At 39.0% G+C, this 21,522-nt stretch overlaps 1 protein-coding gene across 1 annotated transcript; it reads left to right on the plus strand.

Moving 5' to 3' along the window:
* Positions 1-1,780: 1,780 nt before the first annotated feature.
* Positions 1,781-17,324, plus strand: mbtps1 (membrane-bound transcription factor peptidase, site 1). The gene is given in 23 exon segments (XM_032586187.1): positions 1,781-2,293; positions 3,229-3,492; positions 5,315-5,530; positions 5,621-5,731; positions 7,451-7,560; positions 7,681-7,797; positions 8,170-8,237; positions 8,532-8,634; positions 8,750-8,857; positions 8,860-8,903; positions 10,006-10,167; positions 10,635-10,779; positions 10,956-11,144; positions 11,465-11,637; positions 11,752-11,867; positions 12,079-12,235; positions 13,732-13,856; positions 13,947-14,024; positions 14,184-14,324; positions 14,404-14,535; positions 15,058-15,184; positions 15,479-15,610; positions 16,511-17,324. Coding segments are annotated over 23 exon segments (3,315 nt in total). The 5' UTR covers positions 1,781-2,049; the 3' UTR covers positions 16,764-17,324.
* The last annotated feature ends 4,198 nt before the right edge of the window (positions 17,325-21,522 follow it).

Genomic DNA, 21,522 nt, shown 5'->3' on the forward strand with positions numbered 1-21,522 from the left:
CTGTTATTAAGACTAAGCAGAGGAAGGGAGACTGATGGTCAGATGAACTGAAACCATTAGGCTCTTGATAATAATGTGTGGTTTTATGCGCATGGTGTCTTGATTAACGTCACCAATTGGAAACAAAACACACATGCTAAATAAAAGTTAACTGCAAAGGTAAATTAAATGTACAAAAGTACAACTGAATCTGCGCAAGTTATATCAACTTGTGGCTCTAACAACAGTATTAATGCCAAGAGGGCGTTCTGCTCACCGAATTGTCTCGCGTCCATTTCTAAACAAAACCATATATAACGCTTTAATCTGATTTTCTTTGTGTCTCCTTTACACATCCAACCAGTTGGACACAAACCTGCGAGTCTGTGTTTTGTTTGTACGTTTTACAAGTAGTCAGTTCTGCAGATTTAAGTTAAACATGTGACTCTTACTGTGTTGTTACAGTTCAACATGATAAATCTTTGCAGCCTTCATGCTGCTTGTTTAAAGGATTAGCCAGAAAACAAGTGTTTAGAGTGAGGATCAGGTGAGGGCTTAGGACCATTAAAAACACAAAGTAGGAAAAGAGGGACTTGGCAGTGTTGATGCTAAGTCTTTTTTTCGAGGCATAAAGGTCAGCAGAGGCTTTGACTGGCTGTGCAGGAAAGAAGAATGACTTGTTTGACCTGTAACCAACACATGGAGGACTCTGTGGGTTTCACATTTCTGGTGATGTTTTTCATTACTGGGTTGTCAAAAACCTCTCGGGCCACAAGGGAATGATCTTTACTTGCACAAATCTTTTCTTTTATACGGACACAGGGGTGTGTGCTCGGGAAATCACATACAGTAGTTGTATATAGCACAATTTCAGGCTAGTCAGAATGCAATGTGAATCTGAATTAGATTTGATGTTTCATGCATGCTCTGTTCAGTAACAAGGCTGTTCCCAGAGTGCAGCAACAACTTCACTTCTTATGACAAAATGAAGTACGGAGGGGTATAATCCTGCATCATTGTACAACTCCTCCCTTCCTTCCCGTTGGCACAGTGGAAGAAATACTCCCGACTGTATTCAAAGCCTGTAAAGTAATGCTGTTTTCTTCAGCAGGGGAATGTCAAATATTGAGATTGGTTTACAGATTTTCAAGCTTGGATCACTTTCCAGGTTTAATCCACTCAACCTTGAAACTGATCGACGCTTGATTAGATTTCGAATAATGCCTTTGCGAGCTTAATCTTAAAAGATGGAGGTAATGCTGTTGAGATGCAGGGTCAGGTTTTTTCTAGCTGATAGTAATTTCTACTTTTTGAGCTAAGATATGATGATCTTCGGCTTTTATGAATTGTGAGTTTGAATTTGGTAAAAGATGTGCTGTGGGTTCTGTAATAGACCTATTGGCTTTTATGCCGACATAAAATTCAGGAAAAAAAACCCGTAGTAATTTGTAAATTTAAGTACATTCCTAACGTTTGTCTAACATTTTCTGTTTGTGGATGGGTAGTTCTTAGTTTTGTTGCATAAATATGGGGGAATATTCCTATTATTTGATTATTTTTTTGGTTAGATTTTGGACTATGGATCAAGTGAATGTTGATCAATTCAAATCTCTGGATGAGTGATTGGTACAACTAGTTTTAATTTTTTCAGCCTCAGATACTAATCAACACTTGATTCAGTTTCCTAAAATCTACTTTCTTCACATGCTAGAAATATAATTTTTGAACTGTATGAACTGTCACACACTACAGTTTGTGTGTTTATTAGGCTTTTATTCTTAGACTTCTTTTTTTTTCAGGTAATCCAGTATAATTCCAGAAAAACACCAGCAGCCATCCCTCTCACTGTTACTACCATCTTCCCATCCGTCATCTCCTCTTCCTCCGACTGCTCCACTTCCCAACATGGCAACTGTGTTTGTTCTCCGGCCGTGTCGCTGAGCCGCCGCTCTGGACCGCCACCATGGAGAAAAAACGCAGAAAGAAATTAATCTAGCTGCCCAGGCTGTTTGCAAAATGGACTCATTTTTGGAGCTGTGGACCTGAAAATGCTCCGTCTCGGCCTCTGATATGATAACACAGTTCGTGCTACTTTCTTTACGAGCCAAAATGGTTCTATTCTTGTTGCTGGCATCCACACTTTTGGGAACGCTGGCAGGCCTTTTGCCTGTGGTGGGGATGGGGTCAGAACGGGAGGCAAACGCCAGATCTGACTATCAGCCCCCCAACCTGCAGCCCCTCCCCTCGCCAGCCAGTTCAAACTGCTCCCAGTTGACCCTGAAACTGGAGTTTTCTTCTGAGGTGGTAGAACACGGTAGGAAACTGTTTTCATTGATTATTATTAGACATTTAACATTTCCGCTGAAGACTAAATACACCTTGCACTAATAACGGGCACCCCTGGTTAAGATGTTTTTAAAATATTTACCACATGTTCAAATTTTATTACGGTTGCATAAAGTGAAAGAAATACAATACAATACTATAGTTTCCCTTTTTTGTTTTTGGTTATTTAGAAATTTATAAGCTGATAGTAAATCAATTTTATATATACATATTTTTTCCTGAAAACTGCACATTAAGGTGGTTTTAAACATAAAATATGAAAAAAGTATTTTGGACATTTTTAACACCAAATGTAATTTTCAGCATCACAGAATGCCAAAATGGGTTTGACACCAATTGTTATGGCAATAAAAACATGTTAAGGAACAAAGGTTTGTCACAGAAAAATCAGTTTGCACCACAGTAACAATTAGAAATTGTGGGGTTTGGAGCTAAATGTCAGGGACAAGCATTGAAATGGTATCCAGCCATTTCTATGTCTACATTCTAACCTCTTTGTTTGAGCAGCATGCCCGGAAATGTGTCTTTGTAAACATGAAGTTGACTAAACTGTACCTATATGCTGTGGTCACATGAGACAAAGATTGAGCTTCTTTTAGAAGGATTATTGGAAAAACATCTCATAATCACTATAAATTATGATGGCTTTTTCTTTCCTTTTCTCTTTTCTTTTCTTGGTATACTGCATTATGTGATAAAATTCAACCTATCTACTTATAAAGAAAAAAAATCTTTCATTAATTAGAAAGATAAAATGAAAATCTTTCAACTGCATGATGATCCAAGTTATGATATAATTCTGTGAAACTACATTTAATGTGTTGTAAAACTTTGCAAAGAATGCACAGGAACACTGATTCCTTTCCTGTCCTCTAACCTACTGTCCACTCTGTGTCTCTGCAGAGTACATCGTAGCGTTTACAGGGTACTTCTCAGCCAAGGCCCGCAGCCTGTACATCAGCAGTGCCTTGAGGGGAGTTGGAGACAAAAAGCTAGAGTGGCACATCGTTCCCAGAGAGAACCCGGCTTCAGACTTCCCTAGCGACTTCGAGTTGGTCCACATCAAGCAAGCTTCGTCCAGCAGCCTGCTGACCTTAGAGGATCACCCTTACATCAAGAGGGTGACGCCGCAACGCAAAGTTTTCCGATCCCTCAAGTACATTCCCTGTAAGTCGTACAGTAGGGTGTCATTGTGCAAGGATAAGAATCTGTTTTTTTTTTCAGGGTTGGCACGACTGTCTGAGAAATCCAAAACCTTGAACAGATACAGGAAGCAGTTCAGCTGCTGCTTTTCACAGACCTGGCTTTGTTTGCTCTGAGAGACTGTGCATTTTTCTGTCTCAGACAGAGAAATCTCTGGGAATGCTGTGCTGCAGTGTAGGTGCACAGTGCACCTACACAATCCTGATGCAAAGTGCCGGAGCAGCTTGGGGGTTGCTGATGGGTCTTAGCTTGTGTTGAAGGGTGATGGGAAGTAGGACACAGAACGTCTGTTAGCTCTCTTTGGGTGGGAGTAGGTGAGTCAGAGAAGAGTAGGAGGGGTACGCCCTGAGCCTGGCACTGGATGAAAGACTTCAGTGTGCCACCAGCCTGCTTATTAACATGCTGTGTCACTATGGGTGGTGTGAGTTTCTGGAGAAAGTTTGCAGTGGATTTTAAAGTCATAAGTAACCATGGTGCTGCTACTCTAGTTTAAGTGACAAAGATTAAAAGGTGTAAGGTTAAAGGGTGTTTTTATTTGTTTTGTTTTTTTAAGGTTCAAAGCAAGTACAAGTAAAACTTTAATCTGCTTCCCAAATTATGCAGAAACACATTCCTTTATGAGCTCAACAATATTTCAGAGGTGTCATTATGAATACACCAGATGCAAACCCAGTCATATCTTAGAGAATTATCTTTACTAGTACTATTTTTCTTTCTACCATTTATTGATTCCACAGTGCCTCGTACTCAACTCAGCCATATTGACTTGAGTACTAAGACTCAATCTCAATATGGCTGAAAAACCTAGTATGATATAAACATTTTGTGCCAATTGATATCAATAATGAGAGGTTGAACAGCTAAAGCCCTTTTCCTGCCTACATCTATCAGAATGCTTGTGTGGTTCTATATTAGAGTTGAATAAATATTCTATTTATTAAATATTCTATCAGATGTATTATTTATTGATATTGAACTTGTCTGTTGTAACATACAGTATATTGTTGATTTATTGCCCAGCTCTAATATTACATTAAAAACGTGAACTTCAATCTATTTTATGTGAAAGATATGTTTTCAGCCTGTTTGAGTCAGTACTTTGAAGTATCTTTCATTGAAATTAGACCTGCGAGACTTTTGGTAAATATCTGTATAATCAACATCTGTGGTGATATTCATGGAAAACATGAGGTAGGAAGGCTTAACAAACATCTAAAACTTTATTTTAAACTTGTACTGAATTTTCTAGCTAAAATATCTTTTGAGAATCAAACATAGTTCCAAATAAAAGTCAAAGGAATAGTATAATCTTTCATTGCTTTTGAATCTGTTGTTGCTTTTATGTCTTAAATAAAATAAGATCATGTTATACATCATTGCTATACATTTTCTGCATTACCATGTAAATGTTGTATTGTTGCTCAGGATTAAGCTACCACAAGGATCTCATACTGGTTTCTGATTCTTCTTTAAAAGCCTCAAAAAGACGTGCAGAGCTCTACTGTTGCTTAATAATCAACTGATGATAATTTATTCTTTCAGTGACTCAGATTATGCGGAGACAATTTCAAATTTGGCATCTGTGATCAGTCGTACATTTGAATATGAATACATTACAATGGCAGTGTTTAGAATGAAATCAGTTTAATAATGCTAACAAAAAGATTGGCTGCATGTCTGCAAGTTAATAACAGTGAATTTGACTGTTAGACATACTCCAAAAAACTATGTAGAGATTAAAACTAATTTTGCTCTCTGTGTTCATTGTTTAATTTTTTTCTTGTAGCACCTGAACCTGCTGCACCCTGCAACGGCACACATGACTCCCAAAAATGGCAGTCATGGCAGTCTTCTCGACCCTTCAGGCGAACCAGCCTGTCGCTCGGCTCGGGTTTTTGGCACGCCACCGGTCGCCACTCCAGCCGCCGGCTGCTGCGTGCCATCCCCCGCCACGTTGCTCAGATCCTGCAGGCAGATGTTCTGTGGCAGATGGGACACACAGGTGAGAAAGTGACTTGTACTTCCAAGGAAAAAGACACATAATAATCTTAGCATTTCGTTCCAATAAAAGTTTTTTTTTGTGTGTGTTCAGGTTCTGGTGTAAAGGTAGCGGTTTTTGACACAGGGCTGAGTGAGAAGCATCCACATTTTAAGAACGTGAAGGAACGAACAAACTGGACCAATGAAAAGACTCTGGATGATGGTGAGGAAGAAAAACTTTTTAGGTCAGATGACTACTTATTTTATTAACTGCAGAGGTAAGAGAAGCTTAGAATAATAATGTTTGGGGTTTTGAAGGTCTTTCTTTTGTCTGTATTTCTTTCATTCTGAAATGGTAAGACTGTTTGGGCGGCTGTTCTCAGTTTGTTTATACAGGACTAGTTGATCTCGCTTTACAAAAATTTGGGCAGAAATATTTGGCTGGGTAATGGAAGCTAAAATAAAAATCAAATGAATTTCAAAAACACCGAACCCCCTGCAGTGTTTGATAGATCAAAATCAACCTGGTCTAAATTAACTGGGAATATTGGATCCAGTCTGTGTCTGACATCAAATCACTCGTACCACACCTGAAACTGAACTCAAAATGAGGAAAATCAAATGCAATCCCTCCTGAGATTGGATACAGTGTGTTTTTGGCGGAAATGATGCGATTACATGGCAAAACATTACTAGTTGGTGTGGAGTAAAACAACAGACATGCTTGCTGCTAATTCTGCATGGTCAAATTATAGTTGATATTTGAAACTCAGGCATATAGTCTAAACAAAAATATATTCAGTCTAAAGCAGAAGTTGTCTAAACATTTTACAGAAGTTAACTACCAACAAAACATTAAAGTATTGTGTTAAAGGATTAGGTGTCATAATTATTTTAGTTGTATTGATTTTGGCTCTTTTTATATTTATGCAACCTTGAAAATGTACTGAAATTTCAGTCTAGGAACCCTTTGTATATTAAAACACAGAATGTAGAACAAGTTAAGGTAATAAAAACAGTATATGGCTGTAAACTAGTTCATTTATGTAGTAAACTCATAAAATAGTTCATTTTAATCTGCCTGAGCTGAACCTTGACCTAGTTCTGTTGAGATGAAACTTTGCACAACTCTGTACATTGACCTTTCACAACACTGAATACCTTATTATAAGTAATCTGATTACCTGATTATAAGTAATCTGATTACCTGACCGAAGGCCAGAAATACAATTCATATTTTGTCACTGAATATGAATGAAAAGGAAAATGAGGGAATCCAAACATATTTCTGTCTTTAGACTTATTCTCTATGCTTTTCTTTGAATGTTTCTTTTACATAATTTCTTCTTCCTTTCTTTTTTGTATCCTTCCTTTCTACTTGTGACCTTTTTTCCTTCCTTACTTCCTTTCTTTGATTCTCCTTCCTTACATCCTTTTTCCTTCCTTCCTTCCATCCCTTGCTTATTTCCTTCCTGTCTTCCTTCTTATTTTTTTCCTTCCTTCCTCCCTTCGTCCCTTCATTCATTCCTTTCATCTGTCCTTCCCTCCTTCTTCTGTCTTTATGCCATTCATTCTTTCCTTTACTCCTCCCTTCATTTATTCATTCCTTCCTTTGTTTTTGTGCTTCCAGTTTCAGGTTTGTCCAGGTTTTATGTTTAAAGCTATACCACAGTAGAAATATCTGTATTGCACTCGTTGTGTTAAGTGTTTTAGATTTTAAAATAAGCTCTTGAAACTTGAGTCTGGAAAGATTTAAGGTTCTTACATGAAACATGTAGAAGTCTTGATTATTATCAGTAATCTTTATTTTAATTTAAACATTATTTTGTGTAATGATGCATAATCTGTATTGTGAACGCAGAGGCATGTTAAGGTGTGACTGGTTGAGCATCTTGTTATTGAGTAGTTCAGATTGTGATCAACTGCTCATCCTGTTTTTCAGGCCTGGGCCATGGGACGTTTGTAGCAGGAGTTATAGCCAGTATGAGGGAGTGTCAGGGCTTCGCCCCTGACTCTGAGCTCCACATCTTCAGGGTGTTCACAAACAACCAGGTACCTGCAGCACAGGCTCAATATATAAGCCCAGTGTTTGATTTTATCTACACTTAAAAAAATGCAATGGAAAATTAATTCTCAAATCAAACCAAAATGTATGCCTTTTTCACATTTTAGGTTTCCTACACCTCATGGTTTCTGGATGCTTTCAACTATGCCATCCTGAAGAAAATTGATGTTTTGAATCTCAGCATTGGTGGACCTGACTTCATGGACCATCCTTTTGTTGATAAGGTGAAGCATAAAACTGGGTGTCGCCTAGAAGCTCTATGTAGTCTTTATTACAAGTAAATGAGGCATAGCAGGTCAACAGTCAGCTCAATCAGGTCAAACAAATGGTCTTCAAGGTGTTCCTCTTTGTGTAATATTGTAAAAGATGTCAGTTTTGAAAAATAAAAAATTGATCAGATTAACAGACATTTTAGTCTTGAATCAAACATAAAAAAAAACTCCATGTATACATGAAAGCGTGTGTTCCTAGAATTAACCAAATTTTTATTGAAAACTAGGTCTATCAAAGATCATACTGTTTGTTGTTGTTTTTAACATTTGCTGAAGAATTCACTTGAACTTGTTTTGCAATTGTTTCGTATGCTTGACTTCCAGGTGTGGGAGCTGACTGCCAACAAAGTGATCATGGTTTCTGCTATCGGCAACGACGGACCTCTGTATGGGTACGTTCATCTTTTCAGCTTCCACACAGCTGGTGCTTCTTTGAAGGAATCCCATTTTGATCTGGTTAATACTGATTCAGTGGATCTTAGAAAGATGCTGTACCGTCAGAGAAGCTAAACGTTGGCCAGCTGTGATCTAGCACTGGAACCAATTACTTAGCAATAGGTCAGCAGTTCCCAATTTAATTTCTGACATGAGGGCCTAGTTTCCACTGCTTGTGGAAACAGTGCTATTACTATTAACCTTTAATGTCTCCCTTGAGCTTTTTAAATGTATTTTGGGATACCTTTCAGCACCTTGAACAATCCAGCTGACCAGATGGATGTGATTGGAGTTGGAGGGATTGATTTTGAGGACAACATAGCCAGGTTTTCCTCCAGAGGCATGACAACTTGGGTAAGTTACACACACTGAGATCTCCAAAGAATTTGTCCACGGCCAATTTTATAACGCCTATAACATTAGTACCATGCAGAAGTGGGTTCAGTCTGATTATTGTATCTTTGTGCAGGAGCTTCCGGGGGGTTACGGCAGAGTAAAGCCCGATATCGTGACCTACGGTTCAGGGGTTCGAGGCTCAGGGTTGAAGGAGGGATGCCGCTCGTTGTCTGGTACCAGCTGTTGCCTTCTCCTGTGGTTGCCGGTGCCGTCACCCTTTTGGCCAGGTGAGATTCTTAAGCCAGATTAATCTACTGTTAGAAAGCTGTGTCTTCTTGACAATATTTTAGTTTTACACCCCACAAATCAATCTCTAAAGAGAGAGTTACAGAAATTGTAATGCCTGCATTCACTGCTAAGAGCTTTCCACTTCTGAATTATAATTATGTTGTAAGTTGATTTTTAAAATGCCAACAGAACAAGCAGGTGCAGGATGCAAAACAGGTTGCATTTTGCACCTGCTAAATGTCATTTATTGAAAAAAAAAAAAAAAAAAAGGGGCATAGAAGGATACCCAAAGTACAGAGCCCTGATTGGTCTATCCATCTACCACTTTGTCCTTGCATCACACATGAACACCATACTCTGAAAGTTGAACATTTCTGCTTGGGGCAGATAATTAACTCCAACAATCAAGCATTCTGCTTGTTTCCAGTTTCTCCACATGAAGGACTGGGAAAGCTTTTCTTGACCCAGTCTGCTACAGGTGGATTTGTTATTGTTCTTTGCTCTTGTGTTTGTTTGCAAACGAAATGCTTGTTTGGCATTTATGTGCCAGAAAACAAGATGAAATTGGTTTCTGACAGAGAAATGTCAGATTTTGACAGAGCCAATAAATTTAGTGTCAATGATTGTGGTTAATGGGATATTTCTCTCCTCAGAGACAAAAGAGATCATCTTTAATGTTAGACACTGAAAAAGAAGCTGCCAGAACTGATTCCCTCTGTTAACATAACAGATTATTTCTACTAAGGAATCCCTGTGCAGAGTGTTTTAAACAGTGTGTGAATTGTCAGCTCAGTGTAACATTTCACGATATATATTCCAGATTGCTGAAGCTTAACCTTGTTATTATCTCTGGTTTTGTAATCCTTCATGAGTGCGGAGGCACGCTGCTGATTGTTTTTTGGTGTTATTTCCCATCTTTCAGTATCACATACCAGCAGTGAAAAGCTCTCTTGTTGCAGAGCTGTTACTGAGCCAGTTTGTCAGCTTATATTGCTGTGTTAAACATCACAGCCACACACATTCTCCTCTCTGAGTTGCAACCTGGTGAATCCGACACCAGCAGAGTCACAAGAACTCAGTCTGTTCTGATTCCTCCTGCAGCACCGTTCTCAACCGGGAGCTGGTGAACCCTGCCTCCATGAAACAGGCTCTGATTGCCTCGGCTCGCAGGCTGCCCGGGGTCAACATGTTTGAGCAGGGCCACGGGAAACTGGACCTGATCCGAGCATATCAGATCCTGAACAGCTACAGACCCCAGGCCAGGTGAGCACGCCGGTGTGAATTGACTAAAACAAAAAAAACAAACACAAGCAGGAAACAGAGGGTTGTGCACAGACAGAGAGCAGGAATCTGTTGAAGTCATGTTGTTTTTATACACACGCACACCCACCCCCACCCAAAGATGATGTAACTGACCAACCTAGTGGTTTTAGAGTCCTCTTTGATGAATTTTATGCATACTGTATGTTTGTTTTGAACAGGGAAAGTTTGTTTTGAACAGCAGTTTTAATTTTATTATACTATCACCCTGTAAATATCAGCAGCAGAAACTGATCTGGATGTGGAATAATCTTATAATCCACTTGTATGTGTGTAATTGGTGTGAGAAACAGTTTGCCTGTACACAAACAAAAAACTCATATTTAATCTTTGCTCTCATGATGTTAGATATTATTTCACAGCTTGATTCCAGCCTTGTGTTTGGTGTAACTGATAAAGTTTCCTTCCAGTCTCTCTCCCAGCTACATCGACCTGACAGAGTGTCCATACATGTGGCCTTACTGCTCTCAGCCAATCTACTACGGAGGAATGCCCACCATCGTTAACGTAACCATCCTCAATGGCATGGGGGTCACAGGCAGGATCATCGACAAGGTAGGCAACCAAGATGGCAAATAAAGGGGAATCACGGTCCTTATGTTAACTCTGGACTGGCTATGCTGATCTTACGTTCTAGTTTATTTTATTTTATGTATTTGTAATGAACTCATAGATTAAATGAACATCCTCCCCTTAAGCCCTGCCAGTAAATATCGCTTATTTCTGCTCAGCCCATCTGGCAGCCGTACCTGCCTCAGAACGGTGACAACATCGACGTGGCCGTCTCATACTCACCTGTGCTGTGGCCGTGGGCCGGTTACCTGGCCGTGTCCATCTCTGTGGCCAAGAAAGCTGCATCGTGGGAGGGCATTGCTCAAGGTCATATAATGGTGACAGTTGCCTCTCCTGCAGAGAATGATGTAAGTCAGAGGAAAAACACTACAGTAAACATCTCCCACATAAGCTGAGTTCCAGTTTTAAATTATTTAGTTAAGATATATTCTAGTACTTTATGTATTTATGAAATTATTGTTAGCTGTTTTAGTTTTGCAGTCAGTAGTCTTTTCATTAGCCCCCAATAGCTTTCTTTCTTTTTTTTTGTGTAGGAAATGTATTCCATTAGATCTTTCCCTTTTATATATATATTTTTGGATATTTTGTAAAGCTCCAGTATGGATCATTTAAAGGGGTCCATCTTTATGGATGTGCTGTAATTATTCGTGTCGTTTCTTTTTCACAGTCAGAAGTTGGAGGGGAGCTTACGTCTACAGTCAAGCTACCCATAAAAGTAAAGATCGTGCCCACTCCACCTCGCAGTAAGAGGGTGCTGTGGGACCAGTACCACAATCTGCGCTACCCACCCGGCTATTTTCCCCGTGACAACCTCCGCATGAAGAACGACCCACTGGACTGGTACACATTTATAGAAGTTGCTTCATCTTTGACATCTTGCATGAGAGGTTTTTATTGGATTGTTCCTGTAAATCAGCTTGGTTAAAGGTTAGTGGATATTATTCTGGCTTCCAGGAATGGGGATCACATCCACACCAACTTCAGGGACATGTACCAGCATCTGAGGAGCATGGGCTACTTTGTGGAAGTTCTGGGAGCACCTCTGACATGCTTCGACGCCAGCCAGTATGGTACGGACATAGAAGCTCAACACCTATACGAAAATATAGATGAACCATTTTGGATGTTTTTTCTTGGGTTTTATTGGGACAGATTTCCTAATGAATAAAACTTGGACATCCAATTGAAAACGACTTTTCTGCTTGTACATTTTTTAAGATTCATATATCTATATTTTTTATTCTAAAGGATTTAAGGGTGACATTTCTTGTTTTGCTGTAGGCACACTGTTAATGGTGGACAGTGAGGAAGAGTATTTTCCTGAAGAGATCACCAAGCTGAGGAGAGACATTGACAACGGCCTGTCGCTCATCATCTTCAGCGACTGGTACAACACCTCGGTGATGAGGAAGGTCAAGTTCTACGATGAAAACACCAGGTAACAACTTGGGAACCATACAACTCTGTCGCAAGTTATTACACGTCTAACTACACATTTAATGACTGATTTATGAGTAATTGAATTGCCTCTGTTGGCATTGTGCTGCAGTTATCACTTTCTCAAAATCAGGTCGATCATAAAATGTGTCATTAAAAAGGTGTGTCTCATACGATAACAGTAGATACCTACTTTGAGTGACATTAGATTATTTTTATTTCAGTGAAGTGTTTTGTACAAACTCATATCTGTTGCATATTTATGCAAGGGAAAAATGTATTGTGATGAATTCTTGTTGCCTTGCACAACATGTTAGAAATCACCATTTGATATATTTCATTGCTCTTCATGACCTGCAGATTATTTATGTAATATAGAATAATGTAGTTTGCACATAATACATGCAGAAGAATACAAATTTAGTTTGATAAGAGTTACTAAGATGTGTGATGTTAATATACAAAACCTGACATAGGAAAAATCTGAATGAATAAGAGAATCAGTAAAGTTAACACCATATTATAATGTTTTATTTGTACACTTTTTTATTGTTTGTTCTTTTTACAACAACTGAAAACAGATTGCACAGTTTTTCCAGTGTTAACAGAGGTTCCAGTTATTGTTTGTTGTTGTGTTTTTTAGGTCCCTAATGTTCTGTTTTTTGTGGACTATGTGTAATTATCATATTGCGAATTGTGATTCAATTAAAGCTCTGGTACATGCTTGTTTAAGTGGATGCAAAACAACCTAAAAGGCTGAACAGATGCACATAATGTTCTCAGTATTATGGAAACAAATTGTAGTAATTTCACCCAATAGTCCAACACTTTATATCTGTCTGTGTTTGTTTGCACAGCTCATAATGTGAATATGTTCTAGTATGTCTGTGCTGAAATTGTTTAGCATCAACAGCAGAATGCCTCCATCTCAGTTCAGTCGGTAGGTCTGTGAAATGAACAATGCGTCCTGTCGCTCCATTATTCAGCACTTTAGTGATGAACGTCCTATTACCTGACAATTACGTTCACCTAGAGTTTTATCGTGTGATAACACTCCCAAGATGAACTGTGTGGTGCAGCTTGCTGTGTCACAGGTTGTCTCCCTGTGCTTTTATTTATGTGTTCGTTCTCTGTAATAGATGTCGTACATCACGGCTTCTCCAATTCGGAGCTCCTCATGCAGATAACCATTACTCAGCTGCTCCATTTAGATCCTACCAGAGATTTAAAGCAGTTTATGCATATAAATGCAAACTTCATGGCTTTAAAATATTGTGACTGGTGGCTCTGTTTTAATATGAAATTGGCCTTGTTATTGCATTTTAAATCATCTTATTCCCAGTTGCCTACAGAGATGGTGAGAAAATGTTAGATGTTTATCAATGTAGCTATTTACAGGGCTTTAGTATCAACAGTTATGAATTATATCAGATTTTTAAAGTGTTTTTTGATGCTTTAATTCGAAAACCTGAAGCATCTTCTTGCTGCAACCTGCAGACAGTGGTGGATGCCGGACACAGGGGGCGCTAATGTGCCAGCCTTGAACGACCTGATCTCAGTCTGGGGGATGGCTTTCAGCGACGGGCTGTATGAGGGGGACTTCACCCTGGCTGATCATGACAGTAAGATTTTATAGAGTCCTCTGGTCTTGCATTGCGAGGCCCTATTGGCACAGAAAATAAATAAAGCTTTTGTCTCTGGCTTTCTTGCAGTGTATTACGCCTCAGGCTGCAGCATTGCCCGTTTCCCAGAAGATGGAATTGTAATTGCCAAGAACCTGAAAGATCAAGGTACCAGGGTCCCCCTTAAAGTTTAAAGACTGTCAGGCAGCTCTGTGTAGCAGGGAGCTGGCGGGCAGCCATATACAGTCAGACAAGCATTTTAATCTGTGTGTTAGATAAAAAAAAAAGAAAAAAAAAGAAAACTGCAGTGTGTGTGTGGCTGTGCAGGTCTGGAAGTATTGAAGCAGGAGACTGCTGTGGTCGAGGGAATTCCCATCCTGGGACTGTACCAAACCCCTTCAGAGGGGGGAGGTCGGATAGCTCTGTATGGAGACTCAAACTGCATTGACGACAGTCACAGACAAAAAGGTGAAATCTCTCGTGTCTAATCTGTTTTCACACACCTGGAACTTCTTGTTTATGTTTTTGCGTCTTGCTTGTTCCTCAGACTGTTTCTGGTTGCTGGATGCTCTGCTGCAGTATACTTCTTACAGTATGACTCCTCCCAGCCTCAGCCACTCCCACAGCAGAGTGGCGCCTCCTGCAGGTGCAGAGCGGCCACTGCCCCAGAGACTGGAAGGTGAGGGAAACCCCAGCTCAACTTCTCCTCCACAACGTATCTTTAAGGAAACAAAATCTCATTGGAAATACCTCTTTTTCTTTCTCATTACAGTCTGTTAAGTTTGACATTTTTGAAAATAGTTTCACTGAAACTGTTTATTTTTTCTACAAAATGCCAAGGTTAAATTGGATAAGGGCTTGTCATCTTTGAAGTCCTTTTTGCAAAGTTTCAGCTAATGCAATAAAAAAAAATTATATTTGAATAAATTAAAATGTTGTGTTTGCATAGCTGAAATTTTGACATATTTTTGTTATTGGATTAAATTACCGGTAGATAATTTTTTCAATCACATGGAGATGGTTGCTTATTTAGTCATTGGTTTTTAGTTTGCATTTTAATAATGTTCCATAAACTTGTCCACTGAATCTAACTGGTTAGACATGAATCTCAGATGTAACAGTCACTGACAGAAACTCCACGTCTTCTTTCTCTGTCTGTCTGCTTTTGTAGGTATAACTAAACATTACTTGTATTTTTCAGGGAACCACCTGTACCGTTACTCCAAGGTTCTGGAGGCTCACCTGGGTGACCCCAAGCCACGCCCCCTACCAGCGTGTCCCCACCTATCCTGGGCAAAGCCACAGCCACTCAATGAGACGGCCCCCAGGTGAAACCAAGTTCAATTTAGTTTACATTTCATGGACCTGTAATGTTATTTTAACAATTTATGGGTGTTGGTTTTTTCCTCCCTTGATGAGATTATTTATGAGAGCAGGATATGTGAAGTAGGAATGATTCTTTAAATGACAGAATGATGCATTGAAGCTTCCAAAATGAATTAAAACGTGTTGTTTATCCAAACTTTGAGTGGATAATTGCAGCAGAACATGCTGCCTCCTATTAAAATGTTAATTTGACACTCACTCTCTGCTGCTATCTTCATGTTTCTCCTCTCCACCAGTAACCTTTGGAAGCACCAGAAGCTTCTCTCAGTGGATCTGGACAAAGTGGCTGTGCCTAACATGAAGTCATACCGTCCCCAGGTCCGACCCCTGTCCCCTGGGGAGAGCGGGGCCTGGGACATTCCCAGGAGGTAACAGAGCTCTACAAGTTTTTACTGTCAGCTTTCTGAAATGAAAGTTTTGCTGAATTGATCTCTGAATAGAAGAATAAAAGGCAGTCGGTTAACTGTTTACTGCTTTTGAAGGAATTTGGTTTAAGCTTATTTAAGTAAATGTCTGTTTCTGCTCATGTGATATTTGCATAAGTTCAGTTGTAAACAACTGCTGACATAAAGTAAATATACAGTATGACATCCAGCAAGAAGATGTTACTACCAATCATTCTGCTAGAGCTACATTAGTTTGCTACAAGAGCGAAACTGAATTAACTAAGAAGAAATCTTTTGGAAAATACTTTGTTAAAGAATCTTAAGTCATATTTTTCAATTGACTTAAACAGAATAAATGAAAAACTTACTGTAATGAGGTACAAAACATTTAAACTGCTTCTCAATAAATTAAAATATTTTAAAAAGTGTAATTTATTTCAATAATTAAAAGCAAAAAGTGAAGGTCATAGCTTTGTAACATACTTATTTGTTAATTTTTGTTGATTATGAGTTACAGTGAATAAAAACCAATTATTCAGCTTCTCATATTATAAGATTACATGAGACTGATTTTTAAGACAGAAGTGTTATGCTGTGACCCACACGATGATGGAAGACTGCTGACTTGACAAATGTTTGTCAGTCATTGGCCACCTCCACTAGGAGGGTGAGAACCAGTTGCCAAAGAAACTGGTTCTTCAGAGTACTTCATTCATTCATTATAATAAGAAACAGAGGGAAAAATTGTGGTGGAAAAGTTGTGTTTAAAGAATCTATGATTTACTTTTCCAATTGAATTACAGAAATGTATTTGATGTCCTTGTTGGAGATGCGCCTGTGATGGACAAAGCTGTTCATGGCATTTACTCTCTTTCCCTTTAGGGATAATGCCAGGGTCGCTACAACCAAGAAGTTGGTCAGACCATCCCCGTGTTCGCCTTCCTGGGAGCGATGGTTGTTTTGTCATTTTTCGTGGTTCAGCTCACTAAAGCCAAGAGCAAACCGAAGCGCAGGAAACCCCGGATCAAACGGCCCACATACCTCCAGCAGCAGACAGCGACAGCTGGGAAAAACCCCACTGTGTGACTGCATATTTGCACTGCTGCCGAATAGCTGGGCCCAACTCCAGAACTGAGACGTTGAAGAGATAAGTCAGAGGAGTTGAACTGCTTGGGCAGACTGTTGGACTGCTTTTTAAAGCTCGCCAGACATCTCCTGGAAACTTTTTTTTTTTTTTTTTGTGCCTCTTGTCCGTTTAAGGCTGTCGTTGGTGTTTTGTGTATTTGTGGACCAATGAACAGTGTTAGACAAAACCCAAGTCTGGTACCCCAAAGGTCCAGCTACAGTCCAAGTACACATTGTGTCAACATTTCCTTTTCTCTTCTTTGACCAAATGGGTTCTTTATAAGTAAAATATCTTACTTTTATATTTATTGAATTTGTTCTTACCCTAAAACATATGTGTTACACTTGTCAGTAACTCTTTAAATAGTTGGCACACAAACAGGATAAAATTGCCTGATCCCTGGTTTTTCAAGTCCTGCCCCTATCTGTTGAACATCACTGTTGTTTTCATATTTTATACAGTCAGTATATCTGGTCAGGCTTTCTGTTGAAATCCTCCCTTTTGGACTCCAGTGTCTTCAACAGACTTGGTCAGATATCGCATCAATAATAAAAAAAGCATCATCAAAGGAATTGTGTTTTTGTTTCACTGTCAGACTTAATCGCAAGGGAAAGGTCTGTGGCTGAGGTCTTCAAATCCAGGCCTCGAAGCTAAATGTGTCCTTGATCCAGCACACCTGAATCAAATGACTGATTTGTGACTGGCCCTCTGCAAAACTGGATAAAATACAGAGGAGGCAATTCAGCTGCGTTGGGGCAGAGACGCATCTAAAACATGTAGGACACATGTTCTCGAGGTGGATTCCTTCGTCTTTAGTAGGCTGAGTCACAGTTTAGTGATGCAAATAAAATATTGTCAGTGTGAGCACCTCTGACAACATTCAGACAGATTTATTAGCTAACATACGTTGCAGTCCAAGCAGCTCTTTGTTATATGCATATTATGTAGAGTGATACAGCAGGAGCTTCATAAAGAGAAAGAGGCCCTATTTAATGGTGTTAAATTACAAAGTTAAATTTCTTTTCAGTTATGTTTAATATATACATCATTCTTATAACAACCAAAGGTAAAATAGTTACTTGATTGTGCTATAATATGGCAATATGTGCCTGGAAAATACATAATACTGTCCCTTTAAGCTGTCCCAATCACCATATAAATAGCCAAAAGCCTTCGCCTTGCCAGTGTTAGCATGTTGAAGTTTATGACGTGCTTGTTTGGAAAGGAGAAAGCCTCCTTTCTAAAAGCAATACTATGAAAAGTCACATCTGAAAGAACCTAAAGAAGATTAACACAGGTCAAATTGGATACATAATGCATGACATGAAACCCGAACTGGTACAGTCACCTTGTTTCATCTGCCAACAACATGGTGGTGAAAGTATGATTTTTCACAAAATATTCCCAAGTCAATTAATTGTGAGATTGTTTTAACAGCTGAAGTCTGACTCAAGCTGGGTCACTGAACAGGGCAAACGGCAGCAGAGGCTTACTAATGAGCCATTATTTTATTCAGGTGTGTTGAACCACACAGAGAGCTAAAGCATGCAAGATATCATCCTTGAGATCTGACTTTGGACACTACTGTCATAAAATCTTCCTTGATTGATGGACAACAATAATTGCTTCTCTTAAAATTATGTGTGGCTGTGTCTCTGTTTTGGTGTTAACCCACCTGCATGCTAAGAAACTGCAAACTGAACAAAAACGGTTTTATAGAAGTGCTCACACTGATCATCTAATCATGTGTATTTGATTATCAGCACATTGCTGTTAATCTAACTTAAACCCCATGGTAACAGGGTGCAGTTAAACTTTTCACACACAGCCCTTCCATGTTAGCTTTTTATGCCTAATAAATGATGGTATGGAATAAGTTGTGTGTTTTTGTACACTTGAGATCCAATATCTTTAATCATTTAATTTTTACTGAAGAAGACCAGAGGTATTTTTAATAATGTCCTGATGCGGAGAAGCCCTTAACGAGGCTGTGATTTATTTTTTACGATGGCAGTTTACTATAAATAGTTTAGAGCCCATATGTTTGTGATTATTAACTTATGTTATTTTAGTGTGTGTCTAAACCTCGAAGAACAAAAGGATTTATTAATCACTGGCGATGAGTAAAAGGAAATAAAAAAAAAAGTAGGGTGACATTTAGCTTCAACCAATGTCTGAGTGGGAGCACTGATGATAACATGTTTAACTCCAATCAAGTCCCAGCTGGATTGAGAAATTACAGTGATTTGCTGAGGAGCTGCTGTCATAATTAATATTTCCTGAACATTTAGACATTGCTTCACTGCTGGTGTCATGAAGAAGTGATGAAAAACTATTTTAGCAGTTCTTCAGAGTGAAAGACTGATTAAAAAGATGAGGTTTACCATGTGAAATTCCTTTTCACCTTGCTGCTTAATGACACACATTTCCTGGTCTGTGCGGAGACGAAATAACTGCATTCCCTTCTGAGGAGTAATTACAGATTGAACAGACAAATCCATCCCAGTCTTGGAGTTGGGATTGATTATGGGCTGGAATCAGTGATGCAGGCTGATTTCATCAGAGGTGCTCCAGGCTCTCAGCTTAGGCTCTTTATCTGAGTCTAATCGGTGAGATCAGCCTGTGAATCTGTCACCTGTCCTCTTTGTTGATGGCCCCGCTCTGAAGCTAATCTCTCTTGGAACCTTGGGAAACTGGTAAATGACCTCAGAGATGGCTAGATGCTAACAAGATTTGGGAAAGCTGGTGGTGAGAGGAGGTCACATGTACTCTTTCCCTGCAACGTTCCCAGATTTAGGGGACTTCCTGTTTGGCCAGCCAGGTCACCTGGAAGAATCATGGTGAAATATTTTAAGTTCTGTGGTTGTGCTGTACCACTCTGCATCTTACACCCCTGCTCCCCCTCCCATCCCACCTCCTCACATGCCTTTGGATTAGCCCACACTCCATGTTTCCTTGAGCGTAATGTGTTTCTAGTTGAGTTGAGTTGAGAAAAACTTTTTATGATTTGACAAATGTCAAAATCATAAAAACAGCTTTTAGCTGGATTACATTCAAGTCCAATTTCAGCTGGTTGTTATGAAATGTGTGAACACCTATGCTAGGAGACAAATATTTTCAAAGCTTACCCAAACCTTTAATGTGACATATGTCTTACATTATTTAGCTGTCACACAAATCTGTTTGAGGAACAAAAAGGTAAAAAGAACAAAGAAACGTGGAATAACCTGTTTGCATAAGTTTGCAGACCCTAATACTTTGTTAAACACCCTTTGCTTCCATTTCGGCATCTATCTTTGGTATGTGTCTGTCACTGTTTTGATTGAACTGTAAAAGTTCAGCCAACCTTGCAGGATCTTATTAGCATTTGCTCTTTATCATCCTTATATAAAGCAATACTTTGCAGAGAGGTTTAAAATAACCAAAACCATTTAATTGCACTAGTATCAGTCAGGAAAAGTACCCCAAAAATCATGTCTTAAAGAGCAGATTTGACCCAAATGGACAATCTCTCAAAACTTTGAGACAGCATGGATTATGTTTCTACTGAAACATAATTCATGTTGGGGCAAAAACTGAGACTTTTTGGCCCATCTCCAAAAGACAACCATAGCCAACTGTCTCTGTGGGTAACTTTTCTTCAGCTAGAACTACTTAGAAACGGGATATTATTTTAAAACTAGAAAATTCCTGAAGAAATTTAACCAGGGCCTGCCAAAGTGTGCCCGTCGGTTTGGGCCCGGCGTTGTCATGCTAGAAATTAGCATCAATGCTAAAGAACGCTGCAATGTAATCAATAGCATGTGGAAAATCACAAGAATGTTAAGTAAGGTGGACGTGCACCATTCAGTATGATTTAAAATTTTGTCAAGGCTTTTATTTTGGAATTTTTGTTAAACTTCATTTCAAAGGGCCAAACTAATCCCATGTGTAATAGTCATTGGGTTAAATTAGTTATATAATGCTCAAAACAGAAGTAGTTGATGTAAAAATATTAAAGGCTTTTATTTTGAAATTTTTGTTAAGCTTCATTTCAAAGGTCCAAACTAACCCTATGTGTATCAGTGCTTTGGATAAAAAAGTCACATAATGCCCAAAAGAGCAAATACCTGATGTAAAAATTGTCAAGGCTTTTAATTTGAAATTGTCAGTATGCTTCATTTCAAAGGACCAAACTAATAACATGTGTAACAGTGCTTTGGATGAAAAAGTCAAATAAACCCAAAAAGAGCAATTACATGATGTAAAAATATTCAAGGCTTTTATTTTTAAATTTTCACTATGCTTCATTTTAAAGTTCCAAACTAATCCCATGTGTAACAGTTACTGAGTCAAATCAGTTATATACAGCCCATAGCAGCAAGTAGTTCTAAAGGCCAGTTCAATCCTGATCTGTTGCAACTGAGTCTTCCACCATAGATAGAACTACAGTGATGCGTATTTGTAGTCCTAACCAGCAGCCAATAGCCTCCTCAGTTCCGTTGCTATGGTAAATAATTGTCTCAGGCAATTGTGAGCTGTGAGTCAGACATGCTGGGGGACACAATCCTCTGTTTGAGCCAGCCAGTTTGACTGAAAAAAAGCATTGGGAACAAATCCTTTCCGTTCGGAACCGTAATACATATTCGAAAACCGTTTGAAGCGTATGAGAGGGCTATGTGTCTTCTGCAATAGTCCCGAGATTCATATCTCTACCTCACTCACAGCATTAACAGCGATGAGAGAAAGAAATGTTGTGCCCAGATCTGAAATTTTAGTCAAATACATG

This window comes from Xiphophorus hellerii, chromosome 2 (assembly GCF_003331165.1).
Source record: "Xiphophorus hellerii strain 12219 chromosome 2, Xiphophorus_hellerii-4.1, whole genome shotgun sequence".
Lineage (NCBI taxonomy): Eukaryota > Metazoa > Chordata > Actinopteri > Cyprinodontiformes > Poeciliidae > Xiphophorus > Xiphophorus hellerii.